At 42.0% G+C, this 18,996-nt stretch overlaps 1 protein-coding gene across 1 annotated transcript in view; it reads right to left on the bottom strand.

Annotated features, from left to right (window-relative positions):
• itfg1 (integrin alpha FG-GAP repeat containing 1) overlaps positions 1–18,996 on the bottom strand; it is a 134,702-nt gene that overhangs the window by 69,752 nt on the left and 45,954 nt on the right. Inside the window, exons 9-10 of the mRNA XM_054610554.1 lie at positions 14,976–15,070; positions 3,190–3,341 (exon numbers count right to left, since the gene is read on the bottom strand). Of these exons, the coding sequence (XP_054466529.1) occupies positions 3,190–3,341; positions 14,976–15,070 (247 nt within the window). The remainder of the gene's footprint in view (positions 1–3,189; positions 3,342–14,975; positions 15,071–18,996) is intronic.

The raw sequence follows: 18,996 nt of genomic DNA, 5'->3' as shown, positions 1-18,996 counted from the left end.
GATGCTTCTGACAACATCGACAGCAGTTATTGATAAACAGAAAGGCAGAGTAGTTATGAGCATGAGAACAAACTATGTTCCACTTGAAGAAATTGAAACTGCAAATGTGTCAATTTAAGTACACATGCTTAAAAGAAAACTGATAAACATAAGGCAAATGAAGGGGGATGCTCAGTCGACTTCCTTTAGGATCGGTGGGTTCCTGCGTCATTTGCCAATATAACAAGTGGACGAGGCGAGACGGAGAGCCGCTGACAGGTGGTGAAGGCGAAGCTTTCAATTTACAAGTCTATCTATTTTAAGTTGTTCACCAGTGGCTGTAAGATCTGAGTGGAGATCACAGCGCTGAAATGAGTTTGCAGGGTGTCACGGTCACCCATAGGGACAGGCTGAGCATCTGATTATTGGTATTGGCGGCTCTCGTCTCGAGCCTGGGCAGACCAAGAACATGTTGAGGAGGTTTTGTATCCCATTTGGCCTTTGAAGGATTTGGCAGCCTCCCATGAGGAGCTGGAGGTCTTGACTGCGAAGAAGGATTCTGGACTCTTGCTGCCTCCACCCATAGACCCAAGTGGAGGAAAATGGATGGATGGTTGACCCAAGTATATATCGCTATGTTGAGCGGTATGTTGTTTGGCAATCAATGAGAGAAGAAGATAAATATTTCCTTCTGAGGTAACCAAAGCAAATCACTGGTTTTGTCAAAGACACGCCTCAAAAACTTGAGCGATGTCGCAAAATGACCTCATGCATCCGTAAACTGACTCTATTTATTCCTTCTGTTTATTGGTCCACTGATTCCACCCGCTTACTCTCATCTCACACCCTCTCCTCCCTCAGTCCTACCATTTTCAACATTTGAAATCGGCATTAATTTCGCTGGGAGGAGGAGTGACACCGGATGGCAGGACTTTTATCTGAAAAGCCGCTATAAATAAACGCTTGGAAGGAAGAAGGAGACGAGAGACGGAGAGCAAAGAGAAAGGGAGAGGGCTGAAGAGTTAAAATAGATCAGATGTGGGCTACGCACATATCTGGTAAGCGGAGGGCATTTGCTTAGAGCCGCGGTGTGCTGCTGAATCCAAAAGCAGGCGTTTGATAAAACGTCGGAGCGAAAAACAAAAACAAGCTCAGCCCATCACTCAAAGATGACCTCTGGAAAGCATGTGCCTTTACTCCAAAGAAGCAGTGCAGTGTTGACTTGTGGGAGCACTACTAAACCTCCCCGCAATCTTTGCGCACAGAGTTCGAGGTTTAAGGGCCTTGCTCTGGGGCACATCAGCGGTAGTTCATATCGATATCAACACACTTCTCTAACCTTTTGACCCATTCTTCTTTCCTACCACCCTGACCTCTTTTCATCCTTCCTCTCTCTCTCTCTCTCTCTCTCTCTCCACATGATGTGGTTGTTAAAAGGGTCAGACTGTATCGGGGAGCGCTCCCGTAACAACGTCCGCTGGCCCAGTGTGGGATTACAATACTGCGGCTTAAAATGAGAAAAAGAAAATGTAGGAAGGGGGGAGAGAGGCTATAGCTTGTGTGATTAGAGCTGCTGAGACAGAAGTCCTTTCTAGATGAGGGCGACTGCAAAGAGTTAAGCCCAACACGACTTACTGCTGATTACATCGAGCCTCGACAAGAAAGTAGGGTTCACATGTACGTGTGTGTGTGTGTGTGTGCATTTGTGTAATAGTGTGTGTGTGTGCATTTGTGTGTGTGGGGCTCTTTTGAAGCTATTACCCAACATCTTACCATTCCTGACACAACACAAGCATTCAAAAACACACACATCCGAAACAATCAGTATGCATAGACAATCACAGCCATGACCCCTTCAGCTATCTTATCTTCATCTCTGAGTCCAGATAATCCACATATAGGTCCTTCAACACCCACCCACACACACATACATTCACATCCTAGTTTCTGTGGTGCTCACGTCCTAGCACATGGTGTAGTGATTTTTAAAAAGGACTGGCTTATCAGCTGCCATGTCCGAAAGCTGAAGAACACACTCACCTTAGCGGTTTTCTCTCCCACTCTGTTCTCTAGTAAACTGAAGTAAAGTTCTTCATTATGCCACAATGTCACAGATTCCCATTGCTCCGTGCAAAACAGCTCCATATCCCGCAGTCAAGGACTGTTTTGCACTGTGTCATGAATGCCAAAGAGTTCACAATCACCTTAATTTATGCCTAATTTATACTTCAGCTGATATCTTATGGTTTATTAATGAGAGAAGATTTAATTAATCCACTTTTGAAAACTTCTGTGCTTTGAATATATTGCTATTCAGAGAGTAAGAGAGCTGTTACTCAAAGGTTGTAATCTTAACTACAGTACCATTTTGAAATACAATATTTTTTACCTATGTGCATCAGCATTAAAGTGGTATTTCCCTAATTAGTTGCATTTCTTAAAATCATTATATTCCATCATCCCTGCTCTACTTTCATATCAATTCTAATTCATATCAACAGGGCGACATTTCCCCCCCCTCAGAATGAGAACCTGTCATCTCAAGTACAGTAATTTCACAGTCACTTAATGAGTAAATCCAACCTCCGTGTGGTGTTTTAGAAAAAAATAATAATCTAGTTTTGAAGCTAAACAGATTTACATAAGCCATTTAAGTACGCATCTTGAGTTATTAGGTTCCAATCAATTTCACTTTGTGTTCTGCTGGAATACTATAGTTAGCATAATCTCATCAAAACGTGCAATGTTACACGTCACATTTGAATGTGGGCGACATATGAAGCGACTATTAGGATATGGATTCGCATGAAATCTGTGATTCTTGTGACATGCATTTTTAATAACAAAGCAACCCCCGTATATATATGTAACTGTGCGCTACATGTGCAGACCCTGGACATACTGAAACAATGTGCCTCTGCACCGCTGAAGTGAGGCATAGCTCTGAAACGATTAGTTGGAGTGGGGTTCAGGGACCTACTTGACACGGTTCCAGGGGATCCCCTGCCAAGCATGATTAGTTTCATTTCAGAAATTTCTAATTTATTTACTAGACGTTACCTTCAATAAGGTCTTAGATGACCCGAAGCTTACACTACCTTGTGTGTGTACCATCCAAAATGATAAGATGAAGACGAAAATATGATATGCATATCTCATACATTTTTTTTTTTCCTTCAGAAAACCAACACCAATAAACGTCTGTCCTACCTGCCACTGGTGTTGCGGAGGACCACCAGGGCATCAGGGAAGCCATCCAGGTTGTAGTCCCCGAAGTGCAGGGCCATGGGTTGGCCGGGTTTCCCTGGCGCAAAGCTCCAAATCGTTTCCTTCCGCTGGAAATCCAACAGCACTGGTTCCCACTGCAACAGTCCGAAAAAAATCACACATCAGTCAGAATTAACCAATGCAACGCTGGACATAATAATAGTGAAAATAGAGGACAGGAGTTAATCGGGCTAATTTTTGGTCTTAAATCTTATTCTATTCTACTGTTATTGTTTTGCTACTTCTTACGTAAGTAGTATCAACATTTTGAAAGGGAAAAAATTCAATCCTACACATATTTGCAGCACCTATACATTAATTAACACTGCAGCACCAAAAGGTCTCCATTCCCTTCTAATCTATTGTTGTATCTTTTACATCTGTGGTGGAGATTTGAATTTTCAAAATGAAAACTAAGAAAGTATTTTGCCTCGAGTTCACCCTCTACTAGTAGTGAAAATAAGGTGCATCACAAAAAGTCTCGATAGATTTTAAGCAAACTAAGTCAAATAGACATGAAGGCAATTAAACTGTTATATCTGCAATCAACCATAATGTTGGCTACGATGTTGTTTTCACACTGATAGACATAGTAATGCATGTTTTGGCAGTGCTTTTCCATCAGGCATCTCTTGGCAGGTAGACGATATTGCTACTAAAGATAATAAGTGCAATGTACAAAGAAGAAATTATCCCATATTCAATATAGATGGGTCTAAACCTAGACTCATATTTCTGGCACTTTATGTCAGAGGGTTGGAAGAAAGGAGTGGTGGAGGTTATCCAGGTTTCTTTCATTACTGTGCTTGCATCATGGGCTCAGATCAAAATAGCTCAAGGCATGACGTGGGTTTACCAATGTAACGGTAATGGAAATCACAACATGAAAATTTGACTTAAGCTAGTTAAAAAAATAATAAAAATCAAACTACGAACAAATGCTTGCCTCAGTGGATGAGAGCACTCCAATAACACACCTCTCTGATGGTCTTAGTTTTAGGAGCACTTTAACTGCATAAAGAGCTCCATGAGACTTTGTGGAACACTTACCATTGAAGTCACATAACAATATGATTGAAGTTCAATCCTAGATTGCCCACCTAAAAGCAATCTCCAGCCTTCTAGTGCCTTAAGTGCAAACTCAGTCTCCAGCAATACTTTAAGAAAGGCATTTAGTCGAGAGGTAAGAAGCAAATCACATTATTTGCTAGAATAGACTTGTTAATCCGCAATTTAGCAACTCCCTGGTGTGGATCTCAAAACAAAGCCTGATAAAAAGAGCAACACATGAACAAAGTCATGACTCAACAAATCTGAGCTGAGCAAAAGATAACCAAAGAAACCAGTCTCAATTGGGTTCATACCAATAACAATATTCAACTTCACTATAAATTGTGTTTTGGCCTAATAAAAAAACTACAGAGAATCAGCTGCTCTGTGTATGCTCATGGCCACTAAGGCCGTTCTCTTTACACATCAGACCCAAGTACTGAACAAGCCCTCACACCATTTTCACAAGGCGTCTTTCCCTCATCTAGGCAATTCAAATGCCAAGGTAATAGGGCCCTCGAGGGGGCCTTGCTGTAATACTGCTACCGACTTTTGTATCTGGAAGGTAACAGTCAAACTAAACACAGCATGCCAGAGACGGCGTCGAAACCATTACTACCTCTCGCTTAATCTGAATTTAATTTAATTTAGCAGCTTCATCAACACGCTCTGGTTTAAGCCATGACATAATTCTGGTAGCTGAATGCAATATAATCCGTAAATCTTACCCAAACTCCATCAAGTCACAACAAACATCCATGGAGGAGTAGTATGTATCACTATTCAGTACGGGACGTTCAGTTTGGTATGCAAGTTGTTTCAGACTGGTGCACCATATGAACCAAATAGCTACGGTCTGCATTAGCCTAATACAGCCTTATTACAGGCAATGTCACTTAGTTGCTAGTTTATTAGCAACGCATAGCTAAAGCTAATGCTAATAATAACTGCTCAAATACAAATCATTCCTTTGTGTATGTTTTAATGCTCAGGTGTTGAAAGCAAATCTAAGGCACTCATATCAAACTTTTTCTGCAATAGGAAACTTTAAAACAGTCTAACATGGTAATAAAAATACCAAAAAAGTATACATGAGCAAATTGAGCAAACCCAAACCACCTTCATATCTTCATTTAGCTTCTTGCTATATAATAACTTAGAATAAAAACATCACTACTGCCTTTCCTCTTCACATTCATCTTTTGGTAAAAAACAACAGAGTTTAAAAGTCATATGTACTATTTAATTTGCCTAATAAAAGAAAATATTGTTTGATCAAATGTAAAGAAGTTGTTTATACCAACTTATGCAAGTAGTAAAAATGGTTGTACTTGCATAACTAGAGAGAAAGTGACTAAGTATTAAATGTGGTCTTCAATTTAATTATTGGGTATTATATTTGTAGATTTTAAACCCAAGCTATTTACCTATTTAGCCCTAAACAGACACAAAACTTTTTTCTACCATTTAATTTGGAAAGGCAGCCCCGTTTATATTACAGTAACTTTCTATTCTCCTTAATTAGAAATAGTGTAGTAGAGACCTGTATGTTTGGAGACGGAGACACTTGGACTGACCGGCTGTAGTGGGCAGGAGTGAGTGCAGGATGATAGTAATTATGCTCCTCTACATGCAGTGCAGATGGCGTCATAAAAGCAGGGGAGTGATAAAGCCAGGTTGAATATTTTTTCAGAGGATAAGAGTGAGCTGGAGGCTTTAATGCAACACTGCCCAGTCAAGCTCTCATTAAAGGACCGTTGAGTGATGTTGGGATGCGGTTTAAGAGGCCGACTGCCTGCCATATGGGTGTAAAGCTTGGCTTGATTGTTGCCTTCCAGAGTGGATGGGAGTGCTGGAAATGACCACTGTGTGGTGGCTGGCAGAGAGAAGTGAAGAGAGAGAGAGAGAGAGAGAGAGAGAGAGAGAGAGAGAGAGAGAGACACCGGAGAGGCTGCTGCCAGTAAACACAATGTGGCTTTTTACTGTCCAACACACAAACATGCACATTTTAAAGAGGTGGAACCATTATTCTGCTCTAAAAAAAACAAAAAAAAAAACAGGGGCAAGGGAAAGGTGGATGCCTTTTCAAAAGCTGCTACATGCTCAATGTTTTTGGGGGGGTTTAGTCCACGAGGTAAATTAATTCACTGGTGAGTTATCTTCACGCTGGACTCCTTTGGTCTGGGCTCAGCATAGCCGTGACGTTCCCTCTGAGGACGGAGTGAGGCCTTCGCCGGTCGCCGGCCTTATCAGCAGACCACTGTGCTGCCTTTGGCCCTGAGGCAATCAGTGCACTGTCTGTTGCTTCTTTTCTAGCGCTGATTAGAGGAGGGGAGAGGAAGAGCGCGGGGAATACCAACGGCATCCAGTCAACACCGCGAACAAAAATGTGGAAACGCGATCAGAATGTCTGTCGGGTTTAAGAGAGTCATCTGTGGGCTCTGTGATGGTAAATGGACTGTACTTGTATAGCGCTTTTCTAGTCTTCCGACCACTCAAAGCGCTTTTACATTACTAATCATTCACCCTTTCATACACTGATGACAGGGGCTACCATGCAAGGTGCCACCTGTCCATCAGGATCTATCTAATCATTCATACACCGATGGCACAGCCTTCGGGAGCAACTCGGGGTTAAGTGTCTTGCCCAAGGACACATCGACATGGACTGCCGGAGCCAGGGATCGAACCGCCGATCCTCTGATTGGAGGACGACCCTGCTCTCCACTGAGCCACAGCCGCCCCCAGTGATGCTGTGGTTGCTGCCGGTTTAACTGCCGATGAGATTCTAACATATAAAATAATGTCTATTGGCTACAGGCGGTATAAAAAGAAGAGCAGAGGTTGAAGCCTCAGAAAAAAAAGAAGCTAGAATGAAGAGATTAAAAAAGACACACAACAAGTATGCATATTTTTATACATGGAATCCTAATGAATACCACTTGATTAATATATATATGATATATATATATGATATATATATATATATATATATATATATATATATATATATATATATATATATATATATATATATATATATATATATATATATATATATATTAATCAAGTGGTATTCATTAGTCCAAAACTAAGCCTTCCATATCAGTAATTAATTAAACAGGCAAGTCTTGCATTATCGTGGCTGTCTTGCTATAATTTAAACATTATATTGTTTCCTGGCAGAAAGCTTGATTGTCTCTCAAACATATACCTAATGACACTGATATGTGATGATAATACTGTGTGAACATATGGCGGATCAAAAGCAGATGAAGAAAGAGTAACAGTAATTGAGGTAAACTAGCAGACGGTATCACAAAGCTCAACAGCAAAAGTGGAAGTCATACGATCAGTAGTTTACAAATGGGGGAAATAATAATGTGCGCCCCCCCGTTTTGTTTTTCTTTGCTCGGCAGCATTGTGCGGTGAATTCGGAGGAAATCAAGAGGACCTCTGTGAGGATATTAAAAGGTTCTAATCTAATCAAATCCTTTTTTATTTGAGAAGCTACAATGAATAGCCGGCCTGACGGAGGGGTTCCTTAAATAAATCATGAGGCAGTTACCTCCTTCCTCTGGGCTGTGGAAGTTTTGACATTTAATCACTAAATATAACACATTATTTGAATAATGTCAAGTGCGTGTCTTTATAGATTAATCCGTCCTCCTGCCGTCGTCCCAGTCAAACTGAGCGCTCCTAAGTCTAAATAACTCCATACTGACATTGGCTGGTTCAAATGTCAACATATTAACACCAAATTGAGTCTGTGTGTGTGTGTTCTTTTGTGTGTGTGTGTGTGAGTGTGTGTTAGCGCAGAGATCAAAATGACCGAGTTAATGGAGATGAAGACGATGATGGGATTTCTGCTCTCAAGGTAATCTGATACCTTTAATGGCAGTGAGGGGAAGGATCCCGCATACAAATAGGTTTTTATCAAGCAGTGGGAAAAACACAGCCCGTGTACAGAAAGCGTATTGTGGCGTTCTGCATGCACGCACACATAGCAAGCATATTGAAACACACATAAAAACAAGCAGGGGCACAAACACAGACCCCCGACATGAAATCGCTCTCCTGGCTTTGCTGATGACTAAAGTGAAAAAAGTGACGGCACGCTCGCAGATTCCCATTGATTCGACTTGGCGAAGGGAGCTCCCGCTTCATTAGGCCAAGAAATTAAAATGTGGGTGGCCTGCGGTGGAGGTGGGAGGTGGTGGTGGGGTTTACGAGGTGATGTGGGGGAGGTGCTGTAACATCGAAAGACAACGAGGCTGTCTGAAGCAATAAAATGTTCAAAAACAACAGACGAAAAAAAAAAAAAACAAGGCGTGTAATGAAGCAATAGCTTTTATGATGTTGGCGATATAATGACTGTAATGCTTATCCCATTAGAGCTGGCAATGAAAGACAGCATGGGACTGAGCAGTGTATGTGTGGGGAGGGAAGAGCACGTGAGTACTACATGGCAAAGTAAAAGTTAGATGAGTATTGCTGCAGTACACTCACGGGAAATAGTGTAAGCTCGGCGTTGATCATGGATCTGAAATATATGTTAAGATGGTGTTTTGGGAAATGATAATGTTTGAAATATTCAACCTCAAATATCATTGTTTTCCCGCTGCTTGATAAAAAGCTATTTGTATGCGGGATCCTTCCCCTCACTGCCATTAAAGGTATCAGATTACAAACACAAAATTTGAGAATTTAAACAGAGAAAAGCAGAAATGAATGCTAATAATGACTGACTTTCTATATTGGACTGAATTGATTTTAGTTTGACTCCCCCAAAGGATTCTGTTGTGTGTGAGGTTTCATGGCTTTACGTCTTTATTTTAAACTAAGCTACTGGCTCAAACTCAGCGGTTTTCAAAACTCTGACACTGTGGCCCCACTCCCTCAGACAAAACCGAGACAACCACATTCCCATTTAATGGTTAACACTGTGGCAAACAGGCACCATTGTGCCGACTTAGCCATTAGCATTGTATCCAATGTACCCATGGATGTACATATAGTTATCACTAAATTACTTTGATATCAGGTGGCAACTTCCTGTTCGGGAGAGTGAAGCCAATGCGAAAGAGTCTTAAACTTGAATTCTCTCTACTGATCAGCAGGGGGCGACTCCTCTGGTTACAAAAAGAAGTCAGATTGTATAGAAGTCTATGAAAAAATGACCCTACTTCTCATCTGATTCATTACCTCAGTAAACATTGTAAACATGAGTTTATGGTCTCAATCACTAGTTTCAAGTTTTGTTGAATATATCATGATGTTCATTTAGTAAATAATGGTCCCATGTAAAGTAAAATAGACCATAAAGCGGAGGATGCTTTAGGGCTGGACTACCTTGTGATTGACAGGTCCCTACCCTTCCAGAGCCATATATGGCATCTCTACGACACCCCTCCACGGTCCAAATATGGTCTAGCCCGTTCATTGGTTTCAAAAAGCCAATATAGCCATGGCCAAATTGACAAACTTGAGGCTTTAAAACGAAAGTCTACAAACCAATGGGTGACGTCATGATGACTACGTCCTCTTCTTATATACAGTTTATGTTTGATACTGAGGCAAACTTTATGAGGCAAGTTCTTGTGTGATAAGGAGCGTCTTTTTGCTATACTTTCTACGCAGATTTATGATGTTTACTTTAAACAGCATGTTGACAGACCGATGGCATAACAACAGCGGAGACCACAGTCTGTCAACATGCTTATTGTATAATATGTGTATTTATTATCTGTTTCTATGTAGTTGAGCTGCTGCAACACCCGAATAACAGCAGCGGAGACCACAGTCTGTCAACATGCTTATTGTATAATATGTGTATTTATTATCGGTTTCTATGTAGTTGAGCTGCTGCAACACCCGAATAACAGCAGCGGAGACCAAAGTCTGTCCTCCCCCCCTTATGTAACTCTAGTCTAACTAAGAGTACAATGCAGCTGGGGGGGCGGTAGTCCATTCACTGTCAACATAAGCGAACACTGTAAATGAAAAGTTTGATTTATTCTTGCTGCATCCGCGAAGGTTGCGAGTGACAAAAACACACCATCAGACAAGGTCCTCTGCAAGGTTCCGTGCGGATGGGCGGAGAAAATGTAGCGATTCTAGTAGCTTTGAGAATGTCAGTTTACTGCAAGGAGAAACCCACATGGAGTATAAAAGATCCAAACGTTTCCCCGTCACTATTGACGTAGATGTCACAACTCACTGTGATGACTTTCTTTCCAGTGGTGATGTTGATTCCACATAACATGATGATATTTCTGACCCTCAAAATGTGTCCATCAAATCTATCAGATGCTGCTTGTATCTGTGTTGATTTGCATTGACTGACTATGTTTATTGCTATACACCTTGCATTGACATTTCCTTATCCAAAAGACCTAGATTGGTTATATTATCAGGTGTAGATGAGGTCATAGTTTGTCCCTGGCCAAATGCAGTTGGAGTCAGAGCCAGAGATGGAGTGAGACCATATGTCTGTGTGTCAGCTGGGCAGGGTGGGGACACTGCTACCTGCTGTCAGTGTCACCTCTCTGACCAGTGTCTGACCGGTGGACTGGGATGACTGGGAGGAGGCTGTCTAGCTCACACTGGCTGCCCTTACACCGTCTAGGCAGCCAGAGTTGGCAGCTGGTTCGGTCTTCACGGGGGGGTGTATGTGCGTTTTGCATTTGTGCATGTGTGTAAATGGGCAGTGTTACAAGAGACTAACCACACTCAGAGAAAAAGCTTCACACATACACATTGGGAAAGGCATAGAGATAGGTCAGTTTGTCACCACAGAAGGATATGAAAAGAAAATGAACAAATCATCGTCAGCATGTTACATTGCAAAATAAAAATGACAGACGTCAGATGTGCTGTTGATCCAATGTTTGAGCTCCTGCAGTGAAAGTGTGGGCATTAGTTGGTGCACTGGAGTTTTCTTTGTTTTTGTCTGCAGACACCATAAACTACAGTCAACAAAAGGTTGCACAAGAGAACAGTAATAAAACACCTAAAGCTAATCAATTCCTGCCATCCACAGAGTCTGGTTGGAGCATTTTGAATTCCCGGGTCCCTCGTCTCAAAGTCAGTGGGTTTTTGGGATAGATTTCTGAAATAAGGTCTGTGGTGAACACAAGCTTAAATCGTTTTGTTCTACGATATTATATTTGTCAGTAAATATTCCACCCGTGAATTAAGAAGCTTTTACGTGTTTTATTTTTAAGAAAAGAAAAATGAGACTACTAAACGGCATCACGCCGAACTCAAGTCCACCTCGTGGTAAACTGACGAACATTAGGCTTCCAAGGGAGGCAATGCCATGGCTGGACGTCTAATTTCAAATTCAAATCACTGTTTGTGAGAGAAATTTGCCAGCTACTGCTAATATTGCATGGAAATGCCAGGAGTAACGGGCTGTAATTTATCCACAGAGGTGATGTCACTATATATTTTACAATATATGTGATATCAACTTGTAGCGATTGGGCGATTCTTTGATGGAATCGTCATTTTCGATTACAAAAAGATATTGATTTGCATAACGAGTGTTGGTGTGTTGAAAGAAAGCATGCATTCGCCCATAGAACAAGCTGCAGTGAAACAACCTCATCTGGGAACGTCTCAGTGTGGGGATCTTTTAGAAGGAGACCCAACAACGTGGTGCTCTGGAAACTCAAATTGGAAATGGCCTATTGCAGCAGTACAACTGCTTTGCATGCATGCTTCCCAAAGTGAAAGCAGGACAACCCCATGTCCTGTCAACTCTTTGTCCCCATCAGAGCATGATATATGAGGATTATCAACACGCGTTATCAACGCTCCATTGGTGGAGCCATTTCATCAAGGCTTAAAATGATTGCGCTGTACTGAGCTGGTCTTTGATACACACATATGGTGAGGACCTGGATAGCTAATGAAAAGATATCTATGTCACTTTTTGGCTTGCTTTCCTTCGCTACAATGTCCTTGACAGGTGTTAACACCCACATGCTCACAATAACAATATTCTCTGCAGCAATAACAAAATGTGTTACAGAACATGGGAGCAGAAAAATGGGAGGGGCAAAGCACCATAAATGTAATCAGTGTGTGTCTGTAACGACAGAGAATGAAGTGGAGAGATTGTTTGAGGCCCCGTGCGGTTTCTTTCAATATGGTGAAGTAAAGGCCCCGAGCTGATGTAGATGTAGAGGCAGAGCTGTGGCTGCGACCACAGGAAGGGAAGGAGCGATTTGCCGTGTGGAGATTGAACTGCAGACACACACTAGTTTCTGCTCAGCGGGAATTCCGCGCACACCCGTAGGCATCTCATCACGTCTTCGCCTTATGTCTTATACATATCACAAGTCTTATTCACTCTCCATTCCTCCTTCTGCTTCTCCCGCTCTCATTCCCTCTGATGGGATTCTGCTCTCAAAGTGGCAATGAGGGGACAATGACGGTTCTTCCTTCTCCGATCTTCCTTTCACTCCACCTCCTCTTTATCTCTCCCATAGTCTGTTTTTTCCATTCCCATCCTGTCCTCCATCAAGCTCTCTTTTCTTTCCATTTCTCTCCATTTTATCCCTTCTTCTCCCCTTTTGTTTCCTCCCTCTCTTACCCTTTCTGTTTGGTCCATCTCTCCCCCCATTTTCTCCATTATTGTCAGCGTGCAGACTCTCCTCAAGGGGAGACATCTGCTGTAATGGAGCCACACACCACCACACCCACCTACAGTGGTGTAACATCATTCAAAATCATTGGCTCATGTGTGTTTACACCACAAATTATGATGCGCAGAAGACATCGATACGACGATGCAGATAATCATGCTAACTGCACGCGAGCGTTGGTTTTCTGTTGAGGAAAGTTATCATAACTACCGTACATTATTATCATCACTCTGTGAAAGCATAGAAGCTTAGAGAGAGCCTGCTTTCCTCCTCACTGCGCTCAGCCTTCCCTCTCCGCCGGTCTCTCTCTTAGACAGTGATGACTGTCTCTCAAACGCATAGCGACGCAGAACACAACATGTGTTCACTTCATCCATCAGTGCAGATAAATCCTCTTCCTGCCTCCCCTCCCTTCAACAACCCCCTTTCACTTCTTCCTTCAATCCCTTTTCTTTTTTTTTTTGTTGCTGACAGCCAAACAAAAAAAAAAAAAAAAAAAAAAAGGCATGTCCACAGGGAGTGTGCAGCTGTGTGTCTTTGTCTTTTGTGTGTACGCTTGTGTGTGTAGGGGCGGACATGCAGATAAGCCTGTAATATTTCTATTTTGGATTGGGAAAGAAAAAAAAAAGTGGAAGCTTGTTCTCTGGTGGCAGAGGAAGGAAAAAGAAAGAGTGGGGGCTCCTGCCAACTGGTAGGATGTAACTGAAGAGAATCACACAAGATGCTACGTAGGTGGTGTTGGTGGTGTGTGTGTGTGTGTGTGTGTGTGTGTGTGTGTGTGTGTGTGTGTGTGTGTGTGTGTGTGTGTGTGTGTGTGTGTGTGTGTGTGTGTGTGTGTGTGTGTGGGTGTGTGTGGTGTGTGTGTTCCTGTATGAGCAACTGTGCGTGTGCATTTCTGTGCGTGTATATTCGCTGTGGTGCATTATTCAGATGGGATTGAATATTCGCGTGCTTATCTGTTACTTCTATCTCGCATGGCTCAGCAAACAAAGTGACACCCGCCGGATCGGCCCCCGACGTCTTTCTAAGCAGTAAGCCGTGTGTTTGAATGCCTTCCTGAAATAGACCGCCATCGTACACAGAAACAAACGCTTGCCGCTTCAAAAATAAAAAGCTTTTAAATAACATGATAACAGGGGTTTTATTTGTAAAGAATTTATAGGAACGTGTGTTTATCAGCGAATTAGCCGAGCTTTGTTGGAGGATTTTCTTCAATAAAACAAGTATTTTAGCACTTTTGGAAGAAGGGTAAGCAGCGAAATGAAGCAGGACTTATTGTGAGGACTTTATAGAAAAATGAAATGTTGTACATCACCGAATTAACGGAGCTTTGATAACTGTTCTTCTATAAAAAATAAATCTACCAATACTTGCAAGGAGGAAGAGTAAAAAATATATAAAAAAACTAAAAAGAATTCAAATCTGTTTATACACCGTTTTACAGCAACTCCTTTCACAACAAAATATATCTGATCAGTTAGGTCGCATTGGAGTGTCGAGTGTGGACCCACATACGCTGACACACCTGAGCTCCAATCTGGGAAGACAAGTGTAACCACGGCCTAAGTAGCAAAGGCAAGAGTAGCGTTACGTTTTGAAACTGTCACAAAAAGGAGAAGGGGTCAGGGTGGATGGTAAGGTCAAATAATCTCCTCCCAAAAGTGAACCTGGGTCTCTATGCATCCTCTGAGAATGGAATAAGAAGTTGGACGGCTGGAAAGAACAGTGTCAGAATCAGAAGAGTGTAACGAAGAACACGGCGGTGTCTCAGAGTCTTACAGAGCAGAGTTCAAAAAATAGTAGAGTAGAAAAATAGTGGAGTTATAAAGAATTGTAGAAAGGAAAAGTACTGTAAAGTCCAGCTCATAGAAGAGTCATAAATGTAAACAAAGTGGTTTACGGAGTAGAAAACCAAGCGACTCCATTAGAATGACTTGTGTGGTGTGTGTGTGTGTGTGTGTGTGTGTGTGTGTGTGTGTGTGTGTGTGTGTGTGTGTGTGTGTGTGTGTGTGTGTGTCATGTTACCTCCTTTGAGCCCGACTTGGCCAGGTAGATGGCACTGCGTTGACAGGCGGCATCCAGACACACGGGGAGGAGGTGGTCCTGGTAGCCATCACCATCTGCCAGAAACAGACACAGAGAATTATGCTGAGACGCAACAATGTTTGTACAGAGTGACGATTGAACCCTTTGTTATCTTAAAAAACATCCTATTTTTAATCAATTCCCTCTATCAGAATGCCACGGATCTGCTCTGGAGTTGACTTTGAGCACAATGTAATTTCTGGCAAACAAAGAAATCGTTCCTGTTTCTTTTTTTTTTCACGTGTGAGCCGGATCACAGGAACACCTGCTTGTTTCCTCCGAGCGAACACACATCCAAGTGGCGCTCGTCTCTTTGATGCCTTTTAACAACGCCAGTTGACTTGAAGAATCATTTTTCTCCGCTGATTCTCCTCGCTATTAATTATTATTATCATAATTCCGTGCAGGCTTCATCCAATGCACAAACACAGGTGCAGAGCCTCACAAAATCAAAACAGCAGCTCTTCAAAGCACAAGCACCTCAGTGCACCAGGTTTAGTTTCAGATTACTACACACACACACACACACACACACACACACACACACACACACACACACACACACACACACACACACACACACACACACACACACACACACACACACACACACACACACACACACACACACACACACACACACTTTACATAACAATTGTTCGTAGACTGATTTGGCATCTGCCATTGTGTTCTACTTGTTGGTTTCCTGTCTGCAGGTCTTGAACTTTATTAAGCCTGGAACAAAAGATTGTGAGGATGCTGTAGGAGAGCAGACACTGCTTGAATTAATTTAAGGCTATCAGCTCAGCTAGAGATCTGAGCTGCAGAGTAGTGCTCACATCAACGAAGCCACGGAACAAGAAAACGCTGTGTTTACTTTGTGTATAGGCTGATAAGTGCGCTTTGGTTTTGTGGCGTAATATGTGCCTTTGTGGTGTTGGATTTTGTTGCTTGCTATTAAACCCTGTGCATATCTTTCTAACACATTGGTGATGATTGTTTTTTTAAGATTGTTATGTGTGTAAATGAATTACCTTTGTGTATTGCTTGCCTTGAATTGCCCCTTGAGGGAAGAATACAGTATTTTTAATTGAACTGAACCTAGCATAAACACAAGTGAGTGGCATTTCTTTGGTATTTGCCTTTACACCAAACAATTAATTGAAATAATGACGGTACATTAATGGAAATCCTCGTTAGTAGCAGTTTGGATTGTAACAATAAATATGAAATGCATCAAGTCAATGTTATTGATATAGCCCAATATCATAAATATCAAATTTGCCTAAAGGGGCTTTACAAACTCTTCAGCATCCTCTGACATCCTCTGTTTTTGGCCCTTGATTCAGATAAGAAAAAAAAAAAAAAAGCTTTTAACAGGGAATAAAATGGAAGAAACCCCAAGAAGAGCAACAGAGAAGGGATCCCTCATCAATGACGGACAGACGTGCAATAGATGTCACGTGGTTAGGAAAGACCAAAGTAAAATTACAGTATGGAAAATCAGGATGACAAAATTAAATATATATATTTTAACCACGTACAAGAATATGGATCCAGGAGGATGTCGTCAGTACATGATACTTTTTCTCTCTTTGACTTGAATGTCTGTTTACTACACACTAGTTGCGCTCAGTTTTATAAATGGGATTGAGACTTTTTTTGATGATTGTGTCATGAGTAAATTATGACCAAATCTAGGTCTGTATCAGATGATGTCAATAATTACATTCCTCCGGTTTACTCTCTTAAGTAATTAATTACTAACATGATGTGATGTTCCTTTATGCTGGACTTTTTTTTTTTTACAAGCTTCAGATCAACTTCACTGCAGACATTTGGATATGTAAAATCAGAAGGATCACAGGTGCATCTATTAACTCTAATGAGCACTTCATTCAAATTAAGGGTTCAAGTTGCAGGACCGAGGTATGACGCATGCATGCTCATTGTCATGACTCACTGCGACACCTAAATGGAGCGAGGCCGCCATCAATGTTATTACTTACACCTTTGCTTTTCTTGCTATGACAAGTCTGTGAGAAAGAGCTCTAAACGAAGAAAAACAAAACAAAACAATGGCTGACAAATAACGGTAGATACAACCAGTTTTCTCTGGTGTGTTACAAAAACACACAGAACAATAAAGCCTCTGAATATTCGGTTTGCTGCAGAGTTTTTTTAAGATTTGGCTATCTCATAAAGACACTGCATGTGCACTCTGTGTTCAGAGGTTGGCACGTAAATTGACACCAGACATAGCGGCCAAACTGCTGCCAGACTTCTCTCATCGCGTTGCTTCTCCGAGTACTTTTCAACGGGCCAAGTGCAACACTCCAAACAGATGTTGTGCCATGTGGAAGGGAAAATCGAATGACACTGATGATGAATGACAGTACAAAAAGCAGGGGAGGAGGAGAAAGTGAGTGTGGCTGTCTCGGCAACTGAGCGCGAGGCAGAGAAAGAGAGAAAAAGCGTGACAGATGAGGTGATGTTAAAGATAATAAGTCAACAAGTCCTTCTTGTACTGTTACATATTTAAAATCATATAAGAAAACATGTGAAACTGTCTGTGGTTGACGATGAGCCTGATGAAGGCCACAAGCTGAAACTTGTTGGTAAAAAAAAAAATGTTATAAAGATGTTGCCCTGTAAAATTAAAAAATAAAAAAAAAAAAATATATGTCTAAAAGATAAAGAAGTTTGTTATTTCCACCTCCCCAGTCACCCACGGTGTGCCCCAAGGTTCCGTGCTTGGTCCCCTCCTCTTCATCATTTACATCCTTCCCCTTGGACAAATCATCCGTCGTCATGGTCTCCATTTCCACTGCTACGCTGACGACACCCAACTCTACTTCTCCTCCAAGACCATCACCTCAGTCACCCACTCCACTCTCACCACCTGTCTCACTGATATAAAATCATGGATGCAACAGAACTTTCTCAAACTCAACTGCAATAAATCTGAAATACTCATCATCGGCCCTAACTCCCTAACCCGCTCAGCCCAGACCTTCTCTCTCAACATTGATGGCTCCATCGTCACCCCCTCCACCCAGGTCCGCAACCTCGGAATCATCCTCGACCCCACCCTCTCTTTCCTACCCCACGCCAACCACATCACCAAAACTGCCTTCTTTCACCTCAGGAACATTGCACGCCTCCGGCCCTCCCTGTCCTCTGCCACCACCGAAATTCTCATCCATGCCCTCATAACCTCCAGACTCGACTACTGCAACAGCATCCTCTATGGCTCTCCCAACAAAATCCTCAATAAACTCCAATATGTTCAGAACTCTGCCGCTCGACCCGATATGAACACATCACCCCAGTCCTACGCAACCTCCACTGGCTCCCGGTCAAATACAGGATAGACTTTAAAATATTACTCACCACCTACAAAGCCCTAAACAACCTGGCCCCTCCCTACCTTTCAGACCTCCTCCCCCTCCACGCCCCAACCCGTTGCCTCAGGTCCGCCGGCGCAAACACTCTGAAGACCATCAGGACCAAGCGCCGGACCTGGGGTGACAGGGCCTTCTCAGTTGCTGCACCCTCCCTCTGGAACGCCCTCCCCATCCACATCCGTTAGGCTCCCACCCTATCATCATTCAAACAAGCCCTCAAAACCCACCTCTTCAAACTCGCCTTCACCTGCTAACCCCTGCTCCCTTTCCCTCCCTACCCTCCACTACATGACTCATTCTGCACAGCTTCTCCAGTTTTCTTTTTTTACTAAAATGTTCTGTTTGTTTGTTTTGTTTGCTCCTTTGTGTTCTTTTTTGTTTTGTTTGTCTTCGCCCTATGTAAAGCGTCTTTGAGTACCTAGAAAAGCGCTATATAAAATTAAAGTATTATTATTATTATTATTATTATTATTATTATTATTATTTGGCATTTTGACTTCCTCAGGCTGTCTGTAAAGACATAAGGTAATTCTATTTGTTTCAAAAGTTAGATA

This window comes from Anoplopoma fimbria, chromosome 2 (assembly GCF_027596085.1).
Source record: "Anoplopoma fimbria isolate UVic2021 breed Golden Eagle Sablefish chromosome 2, Afim_UVic_2022, whole genome shotgun sequence".
Taxonomy (NCBI): domain Eukaryota; kingdom Metazoa; phylum Chordata; class Actinopteri; order Perciformes; family Anoplopomatidae; genus Anoplopoma; species Anoplopoma fimbria.
This window is presented reverse-complemented; position numbering and strand designations above follow the sequence as displayed.